Consider the following 20,560-nt stretch of genomic DNA (forward strand, 5'->3'; position numbering starts at 1 on the left):
ATGATACAATCTCATACCATAGTGTGAGTTTGTACATTTTCTATCCTTATTCCGAACTTTCTTTCTCAAATAAATAATTGTAAATCAAATTCGAGTGGGGTTGTATTTATCATGAAACTAGTATAAATAATTCACTTTTTAAGCTATAATTCACTACTATTATTTATAAGTCAAACATGTTTTTCTTTCCAATAGTTAGCATGGTTTTGCTTTTGGTCCTCAATTTTTTCACCAGTTAATCTTGGTGGTAAACATGATTACTTTAGAAACAATGCCAAAAACCAAAGTCATACAAATTAATTATTTGTATCATCTTATATTTAAAAGTGAATAATTATGATTAAATATAAATAATGAATAATACTAAAGGTGGAAATAGATCAAATTAGGTTTTACTTTAAGCAAATGAAATCTATATATTATATAAGAGCATGAGTGTGACTTGTTTACCTATTTAAGAAAAATAAAAATCTAGGTCTAGTTTGCTAAAAATAAAAGTTTAGTATCATCTATTTACCTAACAATTAAATTATATTATTGTCTATATTTTTATATTAAAATTAAATATATAATAATATTATTTATATTAAAATATTATAATATAAACATTATTAAATAAATTAAGTTTACATTATTATCTGTTAATCTAAATAGACTTTTTATAACAGTTTGAATATAATATGTTCACAGAAAAACCATGTTTGTACATTATACCTATGTTTGACTTATAAATTATAGTAATGAATTATAGCTTAAAAAGTGAATTATTTATACTAGTTTCACGATAAATACACCTCACTTGAGTTTGATATACAATTATTTATTTGAGAAGGCATACAGTTGAGGAAGAAAGTTCAGAATAAGGACAGAAAATGTAGAAATAGTCAAATTCATTATGGTATGAGATTGTATCATAATCCTTTCAAAACACCTTTTCTAAATAAGCTTTTTATAAAAGTTTGAGTCTAATGTATTCACAATTTCTTATTTATTTGATTAACCTATTACAAGCAAGTAATACTATTTTGGTAAATATCATTTTTATTTTAGATAATATAATGACTATATAAAAATTTAATCATTGGAATCTTTTTATGCTGTCGATAGAAATCCAGTGTTGAAACTTGAAAATGTGTATCTACTGATGGATGAAGATAAAAAGTTATGGAAAACAAATCGTTGGAATCCAGCTGGAGAAGGGTTAGAACTAGGTGGCAGCAGAAGCTTTATTTGTTGTTGAGTCACTTGAGTTCAAGTTTACTACTTTCATTCATTTACATTCACACACCTCATTCTTTCTCTTCACTCTCAATTTCCTTCACCTCCTACTACTGTAACAAGTAACAACTCTTCCCTCTTCTCTTCTTATCCACTTCCAACATAACAACATGGCCGAGATTCAACCGCTGTCGGAAGGCCATATTAACGGCGCCGCCATAGGAGTCGGATCCAAACGCCAAAGAAAACCAAGTGTCCGATTAGGCGATATCGGAGTAGACCCACCATACGTTGATTCCCACCATCACCATCCCCGCCGTAATAACACCACTACCCATAAGCCCTACAAGACCCAATCTTTCTCCAATGACCCTAACCTTTCGATTAAGCCCTCCAAGACTCGACCTTTGACTAATCTAACCTCATCCCCTTTCCGAACCCTAGATTACGATGGAGAGAGGGAACGCTTCGATGCCCTTGCAATTGGAACTTGGAGAGTCAAGGAACCTTCCAAGAAGAGGGGTCCTACAAAGAGGGTAAGGTCCAATTGGGTTTCAACGAATGAAGAAAGGGATTTTGATTTGCAAAATTCAGAAAGCCCTTTTAGTGAAGAACATAGCCCTGTGGAGAATTTTGGGATTGATGGGTTGCAATTGCAGCATCATAGGAGGTCCTCTTCTTTTAAGGGTTCTGCTGGGCCTTCTGATACTGATGCAACAAGGGATTGGAACAATAACAATGATAATGAGAATTGTGAAGATGGGGTTAGGGTTTGGCTTAGTGGGTTGGGGCTAAGTCGTTATTTTCCTGTGTTTGAAGTGCATGAGGTTGATGTTGAGATTTTGCCAATGTTGACTTTAGAGGATCTTAAAGATATGGGCATCAGTGCTGTTGGAACCAGAAGAAAAATGTACTCTGCAATTCAGAAGCTTTGAAAAGGCTTCTCCTAAAGCCTCTGTTTTTTTGTTTGTATTTTTTGGAAAGACAACCTTGGCGCAATAGTTAAAGTTGTTGTTCGAGTTGTGTAATCGGCCTCTTGCAAATGCATGGTAATGTACCCACATGGCGACCTGATAAGGTTGTCCTTTTTATATGTTAGGAATGTGAGGATTCTCAGCTATAGTGAGTTTAGAAGCATGTGTCTGAAGTGGCAACCACAATTGGGGTTTCAGTCTCCTGTGTTGCAACTGCAATTGCAGCCGCATTGGGGGTATTGTTCTCCCTCAACTTAACCGCAATCACAATTTAAAACACTCGACTCTGATATGAGGTTATAGTATGTTCTCCCTTAAGACTATATTTTTTAGGTTTGGGATTTAATAGGTTCTTGCTCTGGCATGTTCTTATTTGAGAAACATACCTTTTTGAAGTTAGTGCAAGTACATATAACTTTGCTAATTTTGTTGGAGTAATTGGTTCTTTCTATTACTGAATTAATTCTAGGTGTATTGATTGCTTGGAAAGAGTAAAACGAGGGGGGGAAACTTGTTATGACGCATTTGGAAACTTTTTCCTTTAAAAGTAAAGAGATATGCTGTTTATTTTCTGTAATTTTGATGTGGTGCAAAAGTTGTTTACATTGTCATCCAATATCATGTGTCTCAATGGTATTAAAGATACCATCAAGCTATTTGACTTTTACAATAACTAACTCAAAAATAATGTATTAAACTTTTGCAAGTTTGTGCACATTCTGTTAGGAGTATAATTTAGTGCTCGACTATTCAGCAATTTTGTGTGTTTGATTCCTCCGAAGTCTGTATTGTTGGGTGCGTGAGCCAATAATGTTAGATTGTAAGCAGAAATGATGTAATCATGTAAAGCATATAATGTTGCAAATGAATTTTTTTGTCTTATATCTAGTGATGGAGGTACCAACTAAAAGTGACAAATTTGGTGTGGTTAGTGGACCAGGTGTGAGTGCTACTATTTGTTAATGCTCCCTGGCATTTGAGTGTATTTTCTGTTATTTCCGTTTCTGGATTAGCTCATTTTGGACTTGTCTTTGATAAAAGATAAAAGATGATTGAGTTTGTAGAAGTAAGCTCCATTGACACCATTAGTGCATGCTCACAGAATAGCAATGCAGCATGCCCTTTACTAAATTATATCAAAGATTAAGTGAGGGTTTTAATGCCTAGACAGTAGACAAATCTAGGATCAAAGTATTTTCTCTTGCCAGGGGATTAACTACTGTTTGATTATAAACGAAGATGTAGGGAATAAAAGGGAAGATGGACTGATGAAGAATGTGTTTAAAGATTACATTAATGGAAAACAAGCACTTGGTAGATGGATGGGAAAGTTGTGCTAGTGCTTATGAGAGTGGAAGGAAATTCAGAAATAAATCATGGCTATTGGCAATGGAAAAACAGCAAACTAGTCTCATAAAAGTGAATATCTCACTGTACTACTATTTGTGATTGGTCAGAAAAATAAATAATTATTAAAATTTTAATTTAAATATATTTTTTTAATCAATCACAAACAGTGGTACATGAATTGACATATTTTGTGAGACAATAGATGTGGTCCCCGTTTTTACAAGACTCGTTTGATTGTTCTATGAGAATTAGTAAAGGAAGTTAATACGACTATTTTAATGTCTAAAAATGAAGTGTGTTTTTACAAAGGATTTAATATGTATACACTGTTTTGATAGTGTAAGTGTTTTTACACTATTAGTAAATCATTCACCATTGATTTGTTAATCACCATCGACTCTCAAACAAAAGTAATACAAATCAATGGTGGATGATATGTTGACAGTGTAAAAAAATGTGCACAGATTTTAAACTTTTTTACAAAAGCACCATTCATAATTATGCACCACTCATTCTATTTTTACAGTGATAATTTGTTGACCACAAAAAAATACATAATTAAATAGGAGTATTTTAACAACAAATCTAGTTAATGAGCTTAGAATTTTAGAAGTTTTAAAAAAATTACCAAAATGAATTTTTGAAGGGGTTCTACAAAAGAGTCGTGATATATTTATTTTTATGGTTTAGAAGTATATATCATTTTTCTTTACATCTTAAATGAAATTCTGTTAATGTTGGTGACTGAACTATATATTAAAATATCGAATTACTAGTTTTACTTTTCACTTCCAATTCTTTTCATAGTTAATGTTGGGGAACTATATCACATGGTTGGATTATGTTTGAGTATCCGACTGAGTGACTCCACTCAAGTCACTGCCTGATGCCTCATGCCTCATGGTATATTTCTTGTTAGGATTGGTTCAGGTCCATTAATGTTACAAGACAAGTATCAAAAGTACATTTCAAGTTGAGAGTTGAAATTGGGGAAAAAAAACTGTCTCCCCCAAGAAAATAGAAGATTTGTACATTAGCAACTAATTATTCATTGAAATGTTTTAAAAAATAGTGACATTTATAATAACTATCTTTTAAGTAATATCTAGTGATGTATGAGGATGACTACTATTGCCATGTAAAGAAATTATTGGTGCATCAAAATTAAGTTCATGATATTAACTAGAAAAAAAGGTTATAAGATGGACTGGATCTTGAAAATAAAACGAACATAATGTTAAAAATAATTTAGTCGATCAAATACTCATTCAACTTGCTACATGGAATAGTCACACCTTCCTAAGATGCATATAGGAGATTACAGTAATGTTCATTTGCGAGTTGAATTTGAAGGGAAAATGGAAGATGTTAGAAGCATTATATAAGTGTATTTCATGACTTTCAAATATTCTATTTCCCTTCTCCATAGAATCTACATTGCAAACAAACCCTAAAAGATAAACAATTAAGCATTCATATTGTTAGAGTGAAGAAGGTCTAACAGGTAAGGCAAGAACCAAGCAGACAGCCAGGGAAACTTGCCCAATGAACCCAACAAGGATCTCTCATTTTCATGAGACAAAATCCCAATAATGGATTAGCAAGGCAAGTCATCCTTGGCTACCAGACATGATTCTTAGCCTACATACAAGACCCTTCCTCTCATATCCTGAAACTCAACACTGATATATGTCTACACTCAGTGACTATGCCCCTATTTATAGGATATTATCACCCCATACATGACACTTGAATAATATATAGTCACAATGTGACATAATAATTATTATACATTTGATAACATATTCCTTATGAATTATGATCAATTTAATTGTCACTTTGGGAGAGATAGAGGTTAGAGAATATGCTCCAAATTCCAGTACATACAATAGAAGGGACCAGCCATTAATTCATATATGTAAATCAATATTGATCTCCTAACGTGACATGGCTGAAATATGGCAGAGTCAACTGTTACTACCACAGTTTGCATGTTGATTGTTGATGAAGCAACTTGCATTGAATCTGTTCCTTTTGACATTCACTCTATCCTTAATTTTTGATGCAACCTTAAAGTTTTGGAAGTGTTAGCACTCGTATAATGAATGTGACTAAATTTCACTATATTTCCTCCAATAGGTTGCAACGTTGATGTTTGAAGAGTCTTAGCAACCACTATATTAGAGGCGACGACAGTTTGAAATCATTGCAATCAGTCAAATGAACAAATTGTTTTACAAATTTATGATTAATATAGAAACAAATATTTGTTTTTTGCTTGGTTCAATAAGAGTGTCAACTTCATAGTTGACTTCAGTTTCTTTATTCTTTTATAATGTGTAACACTCCTTAAATAAAATAAAGACAATCAATTTACTCGAGCTGACTTCAAAATTGTGGTCACGCAAATAAAATTCAACTGTACAACGAAAATCACATATCTGTAATATCATCTACGTGCATTATTCCAATCTTCTTTGTTAAGATAGTATCTTCACGTGTATAGTTTATAACTTTTTTATCTAAAAAAGAGAAACAAAAGTTTTTGTCAATTTTGTCCTACTTGAAAGGAACCCTAAGATACTTCAGGGTCGAAGAACATTATGTTATTACATGGCTCTTCTAATATAGGATATGTTCATTTAGGTTGTTTCTTTGGTTTTAACACCCCACTTTTTGGCTACGAATTTTGTTCATTCTCAAGGCATATCCTATGAATGAATCTTTTGTTTAATTCTCAATCTTGCTAATATGTAAGAGAACGAGGGCGAAGCTTGAACAAATTTTGTGGGAGCTATTTTTCCTATATATTTTAATGCGTAAATGAATATATAATATTTTGTCATATATCTAGAACTTAAAAGGGCAAGACTAACACAAAAAAACGATTTTGTCATAGAGAAGGACATTGTTATTAAAATGATTTAGTATGGGAAAGAGTTGAAATGATTTATTTCCATATACCAAATTTCGTGTGATTTAGTGACTTTGACGCTAATCACTTATTAAAACTTTAATCTGATTTGAGTACTCATGTAAAAAATGATATGTTTTTTGTTTGAGCCTTTGGATTTACAAATCAGATTTTATTTAAGAGAAGTGTAATTGCGAACAAATCTTCAATTCAATTATAGATATTGAGATTTTTAGATATATAAGAAAATTTTGAATTATCCTCAATTCAAATCTTGATTTTTTTTCTTGGGATGATTATTTTTTTCCATTTTCTTGTGACAGTAAAAAAAATGCAATAATGCACGGGCCCGAAATTAAATTCACGAAGTTTCAAGTGAACTAACAAAATATCACGATGTTTATTAATTTGAAGGAAAAACATTAATATATGTATATAAGGAAAAACATTAATGTATGTATATATATATATAAATAAAGAGAGATGAAATCTATGGAAATTTTAATTTTTATATATAACATGTGAATATATAGGAATATATTATAAAAAGTATATTTATTGAATAATTTTAGAATGTTTTTAAGATATACAGGATTATGTTTTAATATGTATAAATTTATGTATTGTTTGACTAGTTTATTCAATAAACTCAAAATTCAATTATTTAATTGATAAATTAAATTTATTGAGTTAAATAATAAATTAAGTCTAAAATTTCAATTAATCAAAATGGTGTAATATCTATATACTAGTATTATAAAGATTTATATATAATTATTATATTATTCATACATAATTAAGGTATACATTTTTTCTTTTAATTAAATTGATGTAAAAGTTGATACTTTTTTTTTCTGGCTAAGCATATCCATTTATTGGAGGGATTCGGACTAGTATAGTTGTTGGGCCTGTCTGTTTTCTCAAATTCTGCTCCCATGGCTGATCTCATAACATTAGATCTTGCCCTCCCTAAATAATCAATAGTAAAATTCACAAAATTACTCAACACACTTTTTTTACAGTGAGGAAATGACAAAAAAGAAGAGAGAGAGTGAAAACGACGTTGTTTCTAGGAAGAAGGGGCTATGTTGTTTTAGCTTCGCCTGACTAACATTTTTCTCTCCCTTCTTCGATTTCATTCTAGTAGCTGCAATGTAAGTTCTCTTCCATTTCCCATTTTAACTCTCTTCTCTTTATTTTTCCTAATTATCATCATTTTTATTGTTATCAATTCTGTTTTACTTGCTTTTCCTCTCTATTATTACTATCACTTTTCCCTGTACCCTTTGTTCTCTGATTATTGTTTTGCACTGCATGTTTTGTTTTAGCTTTTCTAGGAAGGAGTTATTGAATTGGGAAATTGAAAAAACTGTTTTTTGTTTTTGTTTTTGTAATAATGTGCTGATGGGTAGGTTGGTGTGCATTAGAATAGTAGTGGTCAAATGGAAGAAGCTTTTAGAGATTGGTTTCTAGATTACATAGTCACACCCATATGTATGCAGTGTAGTATTATATTTGGAGGTTTCTCCTGCATTGTCATTTTATTGGAGTTGAATTGTTTTTTAATTAAATTATCGAAGTCGTCTTCGCCATATTTTGTTATTAAGGTCAGGCGTGTCGATAATCCGGTATTTCCTCTCTGTGTCCCTTGTGCCTTTCTCTAATTGGGACAACTTAAGCCATTAACTAAGGTTTGGCCTTTACTGAATTGAAAGTTTTCTGGCTTATCTCAGCAATGTGCTTCCATTTAATCCATCATATGATTTGTGTTAAGAAAATAGTGGGAAGGATTAACCAATGAAACCCCTTTTTCTTTGTAAATTTTCAGTGCTTGTTATTTAGTGATCACTGATCACCTTTTGATGTAGGATACAGGTGAATATGGATATGTCATATAAGTATATCAATATAAATTAAAAAAAAAGTTTTGGGAAGTAAATATCACAATGTCTGTCTCATTGTATTGGGAGTGATTTAAATTCATGTTGGGATACTCCTCTCCTTACCAATTGGTTTTAAGATAGAACCTTAACATGATATCAGAGCCAAACAACTTCTCTCCGATTGTCATGGGCCAAAAGATATCCTTTCGACTTTCTTATTGGATCAAAGGTACCCCATCGTGTGGTCCTACAAACTTTTGTGGAGGGAGCATATTGGGAAGTAGGTCCCACATTGCCTGCCTCATTAGTCGGGAATGGTTTAAATACTTGTTGAACTACTCCTCTCATTGTCAATGGTTTTGAGATGGAACCTAGGCAAAAAGTGTACATATATTTATCTTTATATAAAAGAAATGTATACAAGAGCATTACAACCTGCAGAGGATGCAAATGTCACATGATGAGAGGCTAAGACCGTAATCCAGAGAAATGTGTGGATGAGAGAGACTAATTATTTGAATCAGACATAGCATCATGGTGTGGCTAGGAAGAAAAAACCTAAGTTCCACACCAAACGAAATAGTCTTGGAATAACCCACATCCAAAGCATACCCAGCCTTAACGAACCAAATTAACAAATAATAATAATGAATTGGTACACGTACGCTATATACCCACACGTTCCTATTGCCTACCAGTATGTGGTGGGGGTACTTCATTTTTGGAGTACACATTCTTTAGTGCCTTCCTACCCAGTGATACTTAATGCATTGTATTTCTCCTTACATGATTGGTGATCATATCTTTTTGGTGGAGGATCGATAATAATATAATGCCATCTATGTGCACTTAACAATATGATTGCTTACTTAAGTCTGGCGGATGATCATTCATTAGCTTTATTATTGTTTTATGTTAATGTCTGAATTTCAATGTAGCCAGTTTAATGCATGGTTATTTCAGGTATTTGTGCAGGGAAGTTTCCCTTTTTTCTATCGCAGGCTTGTAAAACGAGCTGGTCTTTACTTATTTGTCTTTCTTGTTTCCTTTTCTGGGCAAATTATGAGGAAAGTTAATTTTTCACTTAAAAAAAGGTGGCCCAATGCACGAGCCTTCCACTCGGTGGGGTTTGAGGAGGATAAATGTGTACAACCTTACCCCTACAAGCATAGAGGTCATCTCTGGGATTTGAACTCGTGACCTTTAAGTCATAAAGCAACAAACTTGTCGTTTTTCCAAGACTCGCCCTCTACTTTTTCACTTAGATTAGCAAAAAGAAGCAGTAATACCTGCTTGTAAATCCTTTTTCCCCCCTCTCAATATACAGCCTGATGGTCTTCCGTTAGACTTGCATAAGCAAGAAAAGGTTGGGCATAGTTTAATGTTTGAATCTGAATCCAAAATTGTCAAACGAATGGTGGTCTTGTTGTTTCTGCTTGAGTGCTTTCATCTGTAATATTTTAGACAAAATAAAGATCTACCAATAGAAAAGTCAGCCTAGAGTATGAGGCTCCCACTTAGTGATTTGAGGAGGATAGATGTACACAGCCTTACCCTCATAAGTGGAGAGACTGTTTCCAAGATTTGAACTCGTGACCTCTTGATTACTAAGCAGCAGTCTTACCATATTAGATTGATGTTTTGAATTATTTCATGTTAATTTTGGGTAGGCCTTATCTATAAGATTCCCCCAGTTACTTCTTAATTTTTTTTTCCTTTTGTCTGCTTATTGATTTAATACTAAGTTGTTGCCTTTCTCATTTATTTATGGAATGTCTTTCAGCAGGAAATTGTTGACTAATTAAATCTCAAGATTTCTTGACACTTGACACCAATTTCTGCGTCTACTTCTAAATCCTCTGGATGCAAGATGGATGGTGGCCGCCAGCATGAAAACTGTAGGCAGAAGATTGAATATTACAGAGGAGCACATTCCCCGGTGACTACAATGCATAGATTTTCTATTTTTTTAGCTTGCATTACTGGATTTATTAATTGGATAAGGTTTTAAATGTGCAGTGGAATATGGATGCCCAGCATCAGCATGAAGTAAAGGAGCCAAATAATGCACTAGTTATGAATAAGAAAATTAGGTCCATTATTGCTGAAAGGCAGGCTGTCATTCTAGAACTTGAACTGGAGGCTGCTATATCTGAAAAGAATGAAGCCTTGGCTGCCCGAGATTTAGCCCTTCGGCAGAGAGATGAAGCACTTGCTCAGAGGGATAATGCCCTAATGGAACGGGATATTGCCCTTGCAGCCCTTCAAAATAGGAACAATACTGTCAACTTGTCATTAGGTGGAGTCCAGTGTGGATCAAAGCGGACACACCAAGCTGCATACAGCACAAAGGATATGCCAATAAGGGATGCCGCCCCAGTCACTGTTATAACTGCTGAAGCTGTCAAATCTCGTCAAGCTAAAAGATCGAAAGAGAACAAGGTAAGTAATTCTAAGGCATCGAAGTCACCTACCAAATTAGGCGAAGATTTAAATAGGCATGCTTCTTCCCAAGGGACAAAGATCAAATCTGAATGGGATAAGCTTGATGTTGGCTTGAATTTGGTTGCATTTGATGAAACTACCATGCCGGCCCCAGTTTGCACATGCACCGGAGTACCACGGCAGTGCTACAAATGGGGGAGTGGAGGATGGCAGTCATCATGTTGCACCAACACATTGTCAATGTATCCACTGCCACAGCTTCCAAACAAGCGGCATACGCGCATAGGAGGGCGAAAGATGAGTGGAAGTGTCTTTACAAGACTGCTCAGTAGGTTGGCATCAGAAGGCCATGATTTATCCATACGGTTGGATCTCAAGAGTTACTGGGCTAGACATGGAACAAATCGCTACATTACCATCAAGTAACCTGCAGAAAATCTTCTCCATGCCCTGATAAGCATGCTATGCTTGAATTTTGTGAATGCAGTTAGTTGATTTTTCAATAGAAGGGCGTTTCCCTTTCTTATTTTCAGTTACTGATATGGCTAGACTAAACTTTTATCCCAACAAATGGTGTAGCTGTTAAGTATTATGATGTACATGTCACTTTATAGGTAGCCAGATTTAGAACCGATGGGGTACCAAATGTCCACCTTTTTTTCTTAAATCCCTCTACTTTTTCTACGTTTAAAATGTTCTAATCCAATACAAGATAGCTGAATAATCAGCAGAAATTGAGGAATGACATGACATAAAAATCCAAGACCATTGTCATCTTCATAGTGCACTAGGTACATATATTGTCCCATATGCTCTCTATTTCATTAGTTCAATCTTCACCAATAACTACACTTCTTTGAAATATGAAACATTAATCTCTTTGAAGTTCATTGTGAAGATTGCATTAAGTATCAGCAATGAAACAACTGAGACATACTTCTTACATGTGGTAAGGTTTTTGATAATGTTAATATGTCCATCTATCATTCACTTTAAAAAAAAAACTAATACAAATTTAATATCTGTACAGTGTCTTGTAAAGTTTTTTATACTTAACTTCATATATAAAATCACTTTAGGTGAGTGATTTCCATTGCAAACACATCTATACCTCATTGAACCCATAATGTAATAATTGATTTTCATGTAGATGAGCCGTCAAAGGAAAACATGTGGCAAACTAGCAATGAACCCATGAATAATTTAGTCAACCCTCACTCAATGTTTTGGTGTTAATACATGATTCTAGCACAAACAATAATTTGAATAATGCCATGTATTTACAAGTGCTTTATTTCTGTTTTGACTAAACGTAAGGAGGACAAACAAACATATACGAAAATATCTGAACAGAGAAAAATAATTTACATAAACCAGTAATTCACAAGCTGTTTTACATAATGAACAAAAACAAACTGGTTATGGTCTATACCTGATTGGTAAGAAGATGAGAATGCAGAAGGGATTAAAAACAAAAATAAAAAGTGGGCCAAAAGCTCAAAAAGGAAAAAATGAAAAAGGGATTACAAGTTTTGTTCATTGTTTGTAACAACTTGTGTCATAATCAATTCATTTTTGCAACAAGTAAATGCCTTCTGTCATCACCAGTACATGAAGACATTGGGTGGTAGCATGACTTAACCTTCAATAGTGTCCTCACAGCCCCAAATTTCTTCTTCCCTTTTCTCTTCCGAGTTGATTCAATTCCAACAATCTGAGTTGCCTATAACATGTAGCTACAACTTTTTAATAAACTATCCCTTGAAGTTTTTTTTGTGTGTGGTTAAAAAGCAGATAAATATACTAAAATCATGTAATACTTGTAGTAGCTAAGTAACATACCTCGTTTGAGTTTCTTGAGATCCTTGATGCAGTGCTATGAATACTGTCTGCACTGGCCGATTTCTTGTGCACTACAATGGTTTCATTTTTACCTGCATTTGTCAAGAACAATTTCAGTTTGCATAAAAAAGTATTGTTACTTGTATAATAAAGTTGGACAACTTTCATTTTTTTATAAAATTCAACATCGAATCATAAAAATCAAATTTGTAAGTTGTTGAGTATATATGTATGGAGCATTTTTTAAAAGGATAGGATGATTCATGATATGTGCTATTCATTCTATCAATACTCACATTCTTCTTTCCCCTCTTTTCTATTTTCGGTCTCAATGCAATAAATTCTGAAGCTTGGCGATCCCGGATAATCAAGTCTTCCGTGTTCTTCACTCTCTTCATCATCGTCATCATCATCACTACTTTCAGTATCGCTTTTTGCATCTAGTTCTTCTTCATTCTCTCTCGTCTTTTCATCTTCATGTACCTCAACCACATCATTGACATGAAACACCTTTTCTTGGTTATCACGTTCCGTGTTGGTGTCCTTTTCCTCTTTGTTCTCTTCCTTCTCCTCCTGTGTTTCACATTTGCATTTGCATTCGCATTCGGTGTTAGGCAATGGAACCACTCTTGAAATTTTCTCTATGCTTATTACCCGTAATACCATTATTTCTTCTTTAATATGCTCCTTTTCATTGTACTTCTCTTGTATTTCTGTTTCATGTTCATGAGAAGTTTGAGAATTACCATCCTCTTCACCAGGATTATCCTTCAGCAACTCCTTCTTTGATAGGGTACCTTCTATTTTAAGGGTACCTCCATTCCTATGTTTTCGAAACTCCTCAAACCGCCGAAGAAGGAGAGGACGAATTTTCACAGGTACCACCACTTCTTCCCCTGCATTTAACTTTGAATTACCACCTCCCATTGTAGAAGGCTAAACAATGCAGAACGAAAGAAGCAGTGGTGAGAAAAAAATATGATACAAATTAAGGGTAGAGGGTGTAGGACATTTGTTTTTAATTTTAAGGGGTTTGGTAGTTATGGAAGTTAAAAATATAACTACATGGAAACATGTACACTCTGTTATTACAGTTATTAACTTGTCAATAATAGATTGTAACTATGTCTTTCATTGTTGGAAGTTGGAAATTGTCAACATCAGAAGTAAGGTTTGTGACACATTGGAATTTTCATGCCTGTCTTGGTAAACAAGGCAACGAAATTGCATAGCCTCTCAAAATGCGACTTTATAGTCTCACTCTCTATCTCCAAAATAATTTGTTATTTGTGTTTTATGTGATTGTTAATTTCTCATGGTCAACACAATGGAAGTACATGCCTATTCTTCTACAGATGGAGATCACCTGTCCTCAATGGTGTCTCATTTCATGTCTCAAACCAATCATATATTAACAAGTGGATAAAATAATAATTTAAAAAACAAAAAGTAATAAAATGGAGGGGCTTGGGACATCATTTAGGACATGTAATCTCTACTTTAGTTAACACATCATATTTATTTACTATTAATTTTCTCGATAGAATATGTTTGGGTGAGCAAGCCCAACTGTAGACTCATCTCAATCTGTCGACTCGTCTCAACCCGATGACATGAACGGATGTAATTCGTCCAAATAAATAAAAAAGGGACAGACCCGATTAAAAGGGACAGACCTGTCGTCAAAAAATGGATGGATTCAGGTCTATGTTCGGGTCACCTGACCCGTCCATTATAGTTATATATCAAGAATAGTTGAATAAGTATCTATCAACATCCATTATATTCAGTTTGCATAACTCAAATACCTACAAGCTCATACAACATATTCACCCCACTTATCATATGATACCATCTCATTATTTCCCGATTCTTACGTTTTTTCTATTGAGAAATCCCAATCTGATTTTATTATTACGATTATTTTATTCGATTTGAGTCCGCCACTAATACCTAGATTGTGGATATGAAATAAAATTTTTGGTAATAGTAATAAAGGGATCTACTCTTACTACAAATAAATTTTCTAATTTTTGCTATTTCCTCTAAAACACTTTCTTTCTTATCTGAGAAGAAACTTAATGTGTAATATAAGAGAATCTATTCTCTTTCTCTGTCGTTTTTATTTATTTATTATTCTTGGAGATTTTGTATCCTTATTTCTTACCATTTTCTTCATTGTTTAATTCTTATAAAGAGGGAATGCTGCAATGTGAGTGAAGGACACTGCGACGCTTAAGAGTTAGTTATCTTTTCTCCTCCGGTGTTTGTTTTCCCTCTTTGAAGTTGTTTATGCTTATGCTATTGCTTATGATTGTATTTACTTTTGTATCAACTTTTGATTATTGATATGTTGTTATTTCACTTCTCATGTGTTTTTTATCATTTACAAGAACACTTCAGCTTATGCTGACAATTGATAATTTAAATTGTTCTGAAACTTTTAATGTCTTCTATAATTTTCAGTCACGTGATTGGGTTAATTTTTAGTTTGAATGATGCAATTTACGGCTTATAGTTTATATACTGATGTATGTGAGATGCAAGTTTTAGTTGAGTTTATACACAAATTGTGATAATTTTGATTGTGCATGTTTAAAGATTTGAGAAAAAATTACGTTTGCCATTTTGTCCTTCTCCAATTGACCCGTCTTATTTTGGACTCGTCCCTCACACGTCTCACCTAATTAGGGATGGATTCGGGTTCAAAAATTGATCTGATCAATATTTAAGAACGGGTAAAGGACATGTTTAACCAATCCAACCCGTCCCATGCTCACCTCTATAATATGTATAGAGTATAAAATTTTTTAAATACTCAATACGTCATACATAACTCATTTATATTACTTATTAGCTATATTTTAGATGTTCAGTACATCATATATAATTTATTTATATTACTTATTAATTATATTTCTATCCTATCTATACATATAGCTTTTCCACTCTAAAAATTGTCAAATTTAATTGACATATAAATACACAGAACTAAATGTCCATTTCAGAATTAAATGTGGTGCTGTAATACTATTTACAATTTACCCTCATACCAATCCCTTTGAAATTGGTCTCTATCCCAAATTCTATTATTATTATTATTATTATTATTATTATTATTATTATTATTATTATTATTATTATTATTATTATTATTATTATTATTATTATTATTATTATTATTATTATTATTATTATTATTATTATTATTATTATTATTATTATTATTATTATTATTATTATTATTATTATTATTCATAATAAATTCAATTAATTAATTTTTAAGTTCGTTAAAATTTTATAAGTTACTTAAAAGTTTATAAATTAGGGTTTAAAATAAAATGGCATGCCTTAACTTATAAGTTATAAACTACCTCAACTAACTTATTAAATACAAGCTTATAAGTCTAGTAGTCTTTTCACACACACAAAATCAATAAATTACTTATTTTTTATTAAATAAATAAGTTAATTACCTGATATATTATCAAATATTGTTATGAAATATTCTGTAGAGCCTATTGAACTTTAACTGCAAGCATTTGATTTTTTCCCTTTTCATTTTAGTTAAATATTTTTTGGGGTAGATATTTTAGTTAAATATTGTTTACTATGGCTAATAATAAAAGTGTTGCTTTATTTTTTGGTGAATTACTTTATTTTCATTTTCAAGTAAAGGAAATTATGAAAACATCTCTTCATGTTTGTTAGAAAAAAGGAAATAAAGTGAAGATAATATAATATTTTATAATCATTTTCAAAACTAATGAGTTGTTTTGATAAAATGTAAAACTAATAAACTAAAAATGAAAAAAAAATGTAGAAAACAAGTCCAACGCCACCTTAAATTAGGTATTTGTAAACTTTGACTCCCACTAACCCCACCCTACCATCTTTCCTTCTAGAGAAGAAAGATCGACCGAAAGAAAATATCACTGAAATCACTAATTAAAAACATGAAAATAGACTTATTATTACATGATAGAAAACAAGCATATGATACTCTCAAAATACATCCATAAAATAACGATGCATGTTTAATAACGAAGAAGCAAAACCCTGTGTATGTGTAATTTTCCTTAATAATGGATTATATAGCGGATAAATTTCGGAAAAAAATAAGGGTAGTGTGTTTGATATAGATGAAAGTTTGTAGGTTTTCTTTCTTTTTAAATGTAAATAAGCTTAAAGTTGTAGGTTTTCTTTATTTCTTTTCAAAATTAGATAAGCTTAAAGTTGTAGCATTTTGGCAACCTGCTTAGATTATAAACTCAGTTTATTTTTTATACAGGAAAAATTCAAAATTTGGAGCTACTCTAATATGAATTGTTTATTTTAAAGTTGACTTATTTTTTGTATTGAAATGTCAATTATACTTTTAATTTCAACATTATATTCTTTCTCAATTACTCTTCCACCAAACTCCATAAATTTCTCTATTCTTATCATCACCATCAAACTCCTTAACTCTCCTCCTAGCCCTCTCTTCCAAAAACAAGAAAATGCAAACCAATTTCAAATGTTGAAGAATGGAATCTGGTTCCATATTACTTGATCAGTCGAGCCACGAAAACTTGTTTTTGTTTTGTTATTTGAAATTGATATTCTAATAGTTTGTTTTTGAGTTAGATTTTGAAAGAGAAGAAATGAAAACTTAAGAAACTTAAAAATATATTTCACGATTCTATATAATCTTATTTTCTCATTAAAATCTAACTCATAAGCAGACTCAAAGAAGACAAATGCTACATTGTAAAGTTGTTAAGATGTAATATTTACTGTAGTTTGGAGCAAGGATCTCTCAATCACAGGAGAGACAAATGTTGCACAATAACAATATAATTAATGACATTCTTATCCTTTTTTATATTATACATTTTTATTATTGAAAAAATGAAGAGAAATAAACATTTATCTCCCATTATTAGAGAACATCCTTTTTCCTTAATTTGTATTGTTGTGTTTTGATAGCCCAACATCTTCTATTCATGTGTTTCAACATGTGATAGCAACTGTTTAAATTTTAATTTTTATCTAATAACAAAATGATATTTAGAGGAAAAACTCTTACCATTTTACAAATTGTTATCATAAGCTTATAGCAGTGTGATAATAACTCAAATGGACAAGATTTTGTGTATGTTTTATAAAATATCAATTTTTATATTTATATTGTTTGTATGTTAATATATTTTTAGTCTTTGTTGTAAAGTATTGAAAATTTAAAAATTATAATAAAAATACATATGATGATAAATATTGAAAAAAATGTATATTTATAAAAATAGTGTAAAAATAACTAAAATATTCATAAAATTGAACAAATAGTCTCTTTAAAAATAACCAACAAAACAAATTAAATAGGAGAAAAATGTATGCACTAACAATCTATATATTTTATACACTGTTATTACATTTTCACAATTTATGTTTTATTACAATTGATTGGTAAAAAAAAGAATGTAAAAATCTTTACACAAACAATATATATATTACACTCGACTTAATTCACTTTTCAGTTAAACTATCTAAACAGATTATAATCTTTGATTATAATCTCACCATTTATAAAATAAAATTACAAATATAATCTATACAAATGGACGCCAGATAGGAATAATGTTGCTCTTAAAAATCATCTCAGCCACTTGTTTCTTCATGGTCTAATGCATTTGAAGATACTTCTAAGTTATCGCTGGAACTGGAACACGATGAGGATGCATAAGAATGTCTACTCTTCTTGCTTACTATGATAAAATCAAACAACCTTGGAAGACCCTGAACTGTGTTTCTTTTATGCACATGATTACTGCTACCATCACTTTCTATCACACTTCTTTTCTTTATCAATAGGCGACAAAGAACCCAATCTCCTATCTCACTTACGTAGTTCTGCCAACCCAAAAGCATTTGGCACATGAATATTTGCAAATTTCATGCACATACGCAAATTAATTTTCATATAATGACTTTTATATTTCATTACAAATGAAAAATTCACTAATGTTATATACGTGGTTACATTCCATTACCAATGTGTTAATTTATTGATTACCAATTGTATAGAATAAGCTGTTAATAAAAATATTTTATTACTCGTTTATTAAGAAAAAGTTGGTAAACAATAATTAACTCATCAGTTTTTCGTGTAACCAAATTGATATTTTTAGATGAAGATATAAGTTACATAAAATTTGTCCAAAGAGCTTAAAATCTGTGCACTAAAAAATACCTATAAGATTAATGTATACATATTAAATCTTTATACAAAAATAATAATTGGTGAAACTTACGTTTTGTATAGTAACAAGGCGATATTCATGCATGACCCAATCAGTTCTAGAGCCATTTGGAGATTTGCCTTGATAAAAAACATGATTTTTTCTTATCCCAACAATACTATCACACGATGAAGTTGAAGATAAAATTCTCTTGTCTGATCCTGTTGCCTTCCAATAACCAGATATGGTTGTTCGGTTCATGCGTTTACCACTTCGATACTTAGCTTCCTTTGAGCTGAAAAAGTACATCTCTTCCTGCTCCCAGTTTCCTAATTAATCACACAAACAATGGGGATATAGTACACTTATTATATGTTCCTCTCTTATAATAAAATGTTGATGATGAGTTATAAGTTTCAATTTGGTACATCATATATGGGCTGATAGATACTCTCTGAATTATGACATGTGATACAAATTATTTTCAACTATTTAGATCTACATTTATTTTTAAATTAATTTTTTTAAATATTTTATTCCTCTCACATTCCAGTACTGAATGGTTATAAACAAGTGTCCAATGGATGGGTTCATTATAGAAAAACTCATAAGCAAATGAAAGATATTGATAGGTTTAGTTTGAGACTATGAGCAGTTGGTGTTGTTACCTGGAAAATCCCAAGGATCATACTTGCAGACATTAATCTCAGGAATAATAGAAGCAGGTAAAGGGTATGAGAAGACTTTACATTTCAAGTACTGAAATACAAGCTCTTCATCTGTTGGTTGGAAACGAAAACCAAGAGGTAACCTTCTTATTCCATTTTTCACAAAACTCAGCATCTCCATTTTCCTCAACACAGGTTAGATTAAATCTCTTCCTAGGATTAAAAAATAAACAAAGAAAAATGATAATAAAAAGCTAGACCTATACACTTGAGTAAACTCATTAAGTTTGTGCTTATATATAGGCTGAGATATGAGAGAGAAAAGCTAGCATTGTGAAAAGGGGACAAATCTTAAAGGATACGTCACATGTCCCAATTCCTGTCTCATTTTCTTGTACCAGACTAATGAAAAAGTGATACTTTATTAAGTAGAAAAATTCTAAAAGCATAAAATAACATATTTGCATTACTTAAAGAAATCTCATTGACTAAGGATATGGGAATATACTCATTAGGTTAAATTTGATGTTCCACCATTAAGTAAACGATTTCCTTTTTGGACTATAATATGATGTATTAAAATATGTCTCAATCCAATAACAATAAAAAAAAAATAGAAAATAATGTATATTTAATTTTTTTTAATTAACTTAATATATTTTTATTGGTTTCTTTGCCTTTTGGCTTTTGTAATATCATAACCATATTATTATTTAAATTATTAAAGTAATTATCCAAAATTCCAATTGTCAAAGTTTCTGATAAAATATATAAAAGATGCATGTTCCCATTCATATCTTATTTCGTGTGTCATACTTATCAAAAGACTTCATTCAGTTACAAATAAAAATTATTTAGTATTATTTTATAAAATTTGATTAATTAGAGACTTAAAAATTCAGATCATTGTCCATTACATAGCTACTTTATAGAACATATTTATGGTCTTTTTACAAATTAACTCACTTAATTGATAAGAAAACAATACTTGTATTGGTAATAGTGTATGATTTTTTTAGAGTAAATTACACTGACATCCCCTGAG

At 31.5% G+C, this 20,560-nt stretch overlaps 3 protein-coding genes and 1 pseudogene across 4 annotated transcripts; 2 read left to right on the forward strand and 2 right to left on the reverse strand.

The window, feature by feature from the left end:
- On the forward strand, positions 1,284–2,724 carry LOC109363063 (annotated as a pseudogene).
- Positions 7,506–11,672, forward strand: LOC109361499 (protein BASIC PENTACYSTEINE4-like). Of its 2 annotated transcripts, none has more exons than XM_019606966.1 (3): positions 7,506–7,610; positions 10,123–10,278; positions 10,359–11,672. In XM_019606966.1, exons 2-3 carry the CDS (start codon positions 10,210–10,212, stop codon positions 11,208–11,210), a joined length of 921 nt encoding a protein of 306 aa, XP_019462511.1. In that variant the 5' UTR covers positions 7,506–7,610; positions 10,123–10,209; the 3' UTR covers positions 11,211–11,672. The 2 variants fall into 2 exon arrangements, with proteins under 2 accessions (XP_019462511.1, XP_019462513.1); XM_019606968.1 differs by having other exon boundaries at positions 7,507–7,610; positions 10,126–10,278.
- Positions 12,104–13,724, reverse strand: LOC109361731 (nuclear polyadenylated RNA-binding protein 3-like). The gene is made up of 3 exons (XM_019607271.1): positions 12,923–13,724; positions 12,627–12,718; positions 12,104–12,507 (listed from the first exon to the last, which is right to left on the reverse strand). Exons 1-3 carry the CDS (start codon positions 13,551–13,553, stop codon positions 12,349–12,351), a joined length of 882 nt encoding a protein of 293 aa, XP_019462816.1. The 5' UTR covers positions 13,554–13,724; the 3' UTR covers positions 12,104–12,348.
- LOC109362056 (NAC domain-containing protein 83-like) lies at positions 18,240–19,750 on the reverse strand. Its single transcript, XM_019607626.1, has 3 exons — positions 19,516–19,750; positions 18,920–19,176; positions 18,240–18,518 (listed from the first exon to the last, which is right to left on the reverse strand). Exons 1-3 carry the CDS (start codon positions 19,694–19,696, stop codon positions 18,267–18,269), a joined length of 690 nt encoding a protein of 229 aa, XP_019463171.1. The 5' UTR covers positions 19,697–19,750; the 3' UTR covers positions 18,240–18,266.

This window comes from Lupinus angustifolius, chromosome LG12, assembly GCF_001865875.1.
Source record: "Lupinus angustifolius cultivar Tanjil chromosome LG12, LupAngTanjil_v1.0, whole genome shotgun sequence".
NCBI lineage: Eukaryota > Viridiplantae > Streptophyta > Magnoliopsida > Fabales > Fabaceae > Lupinus > Lupinus angustifolius.

Bases quoted from the DNA above. Each gene is read 5' to 3' on its own strand.
- LOC109361499 (XM_019606966.1), top strand. From the start codon at position 10,210: ATGGATGGTGGCCGCCAGCATGAAAACTGTAGGCAGAAGATTGAATAT. The intron at 10,279-10,358 runs GTGACTACAATG...TTAAATGTGCAG, and splicing joins ACAGAGGAGCACATTCCCCG to TGGAATATGGATGCCCAGCA.
- LOC109361731 (XM_019607271.1), bottom strand. From the start codon at position 13,553: ATGGGAGGTGGTAATTCAAAGTTAAATGCAGGGGAAGAAGTGGTGGTA. The intron at 12,719-12,922 runs GTGAGTATTGAT...TGACAAATGCAG, and splicing joins AAAAGAGGGGAAAGAAGAAT to GTAAAAATGAAACCATTGTA. The intron at 12,508-12,626 runs GTATGTTACTTA...TACATGTTATAG, and splicing joins TCTCAAGAAACTCAAACGAG to GCAACTCAGATTGTTGGAAT.
- LOC109362056 (XM_019607626.1), bottom strand. From the start codon at position 19,696: ATGGAGATGCTGAGTTTTGTGAAAAATGGAATAAGAAGGTTACCTCTT. The intron at 19,177-19,515 runs GTAACAACACCA...GTGATTAATTAG, and splicing joins TGATCCTTGGGATTTTCCAG to GAAACTGGGAGCAGGAAGAG. The intron at 18,519-18,919 runs GTAAGTTTCACC...TTGGGTTGGCAG, and splicing joins GCCTTGTTACTATACAAAAC to AACTACGTAAGTGAGATAGG.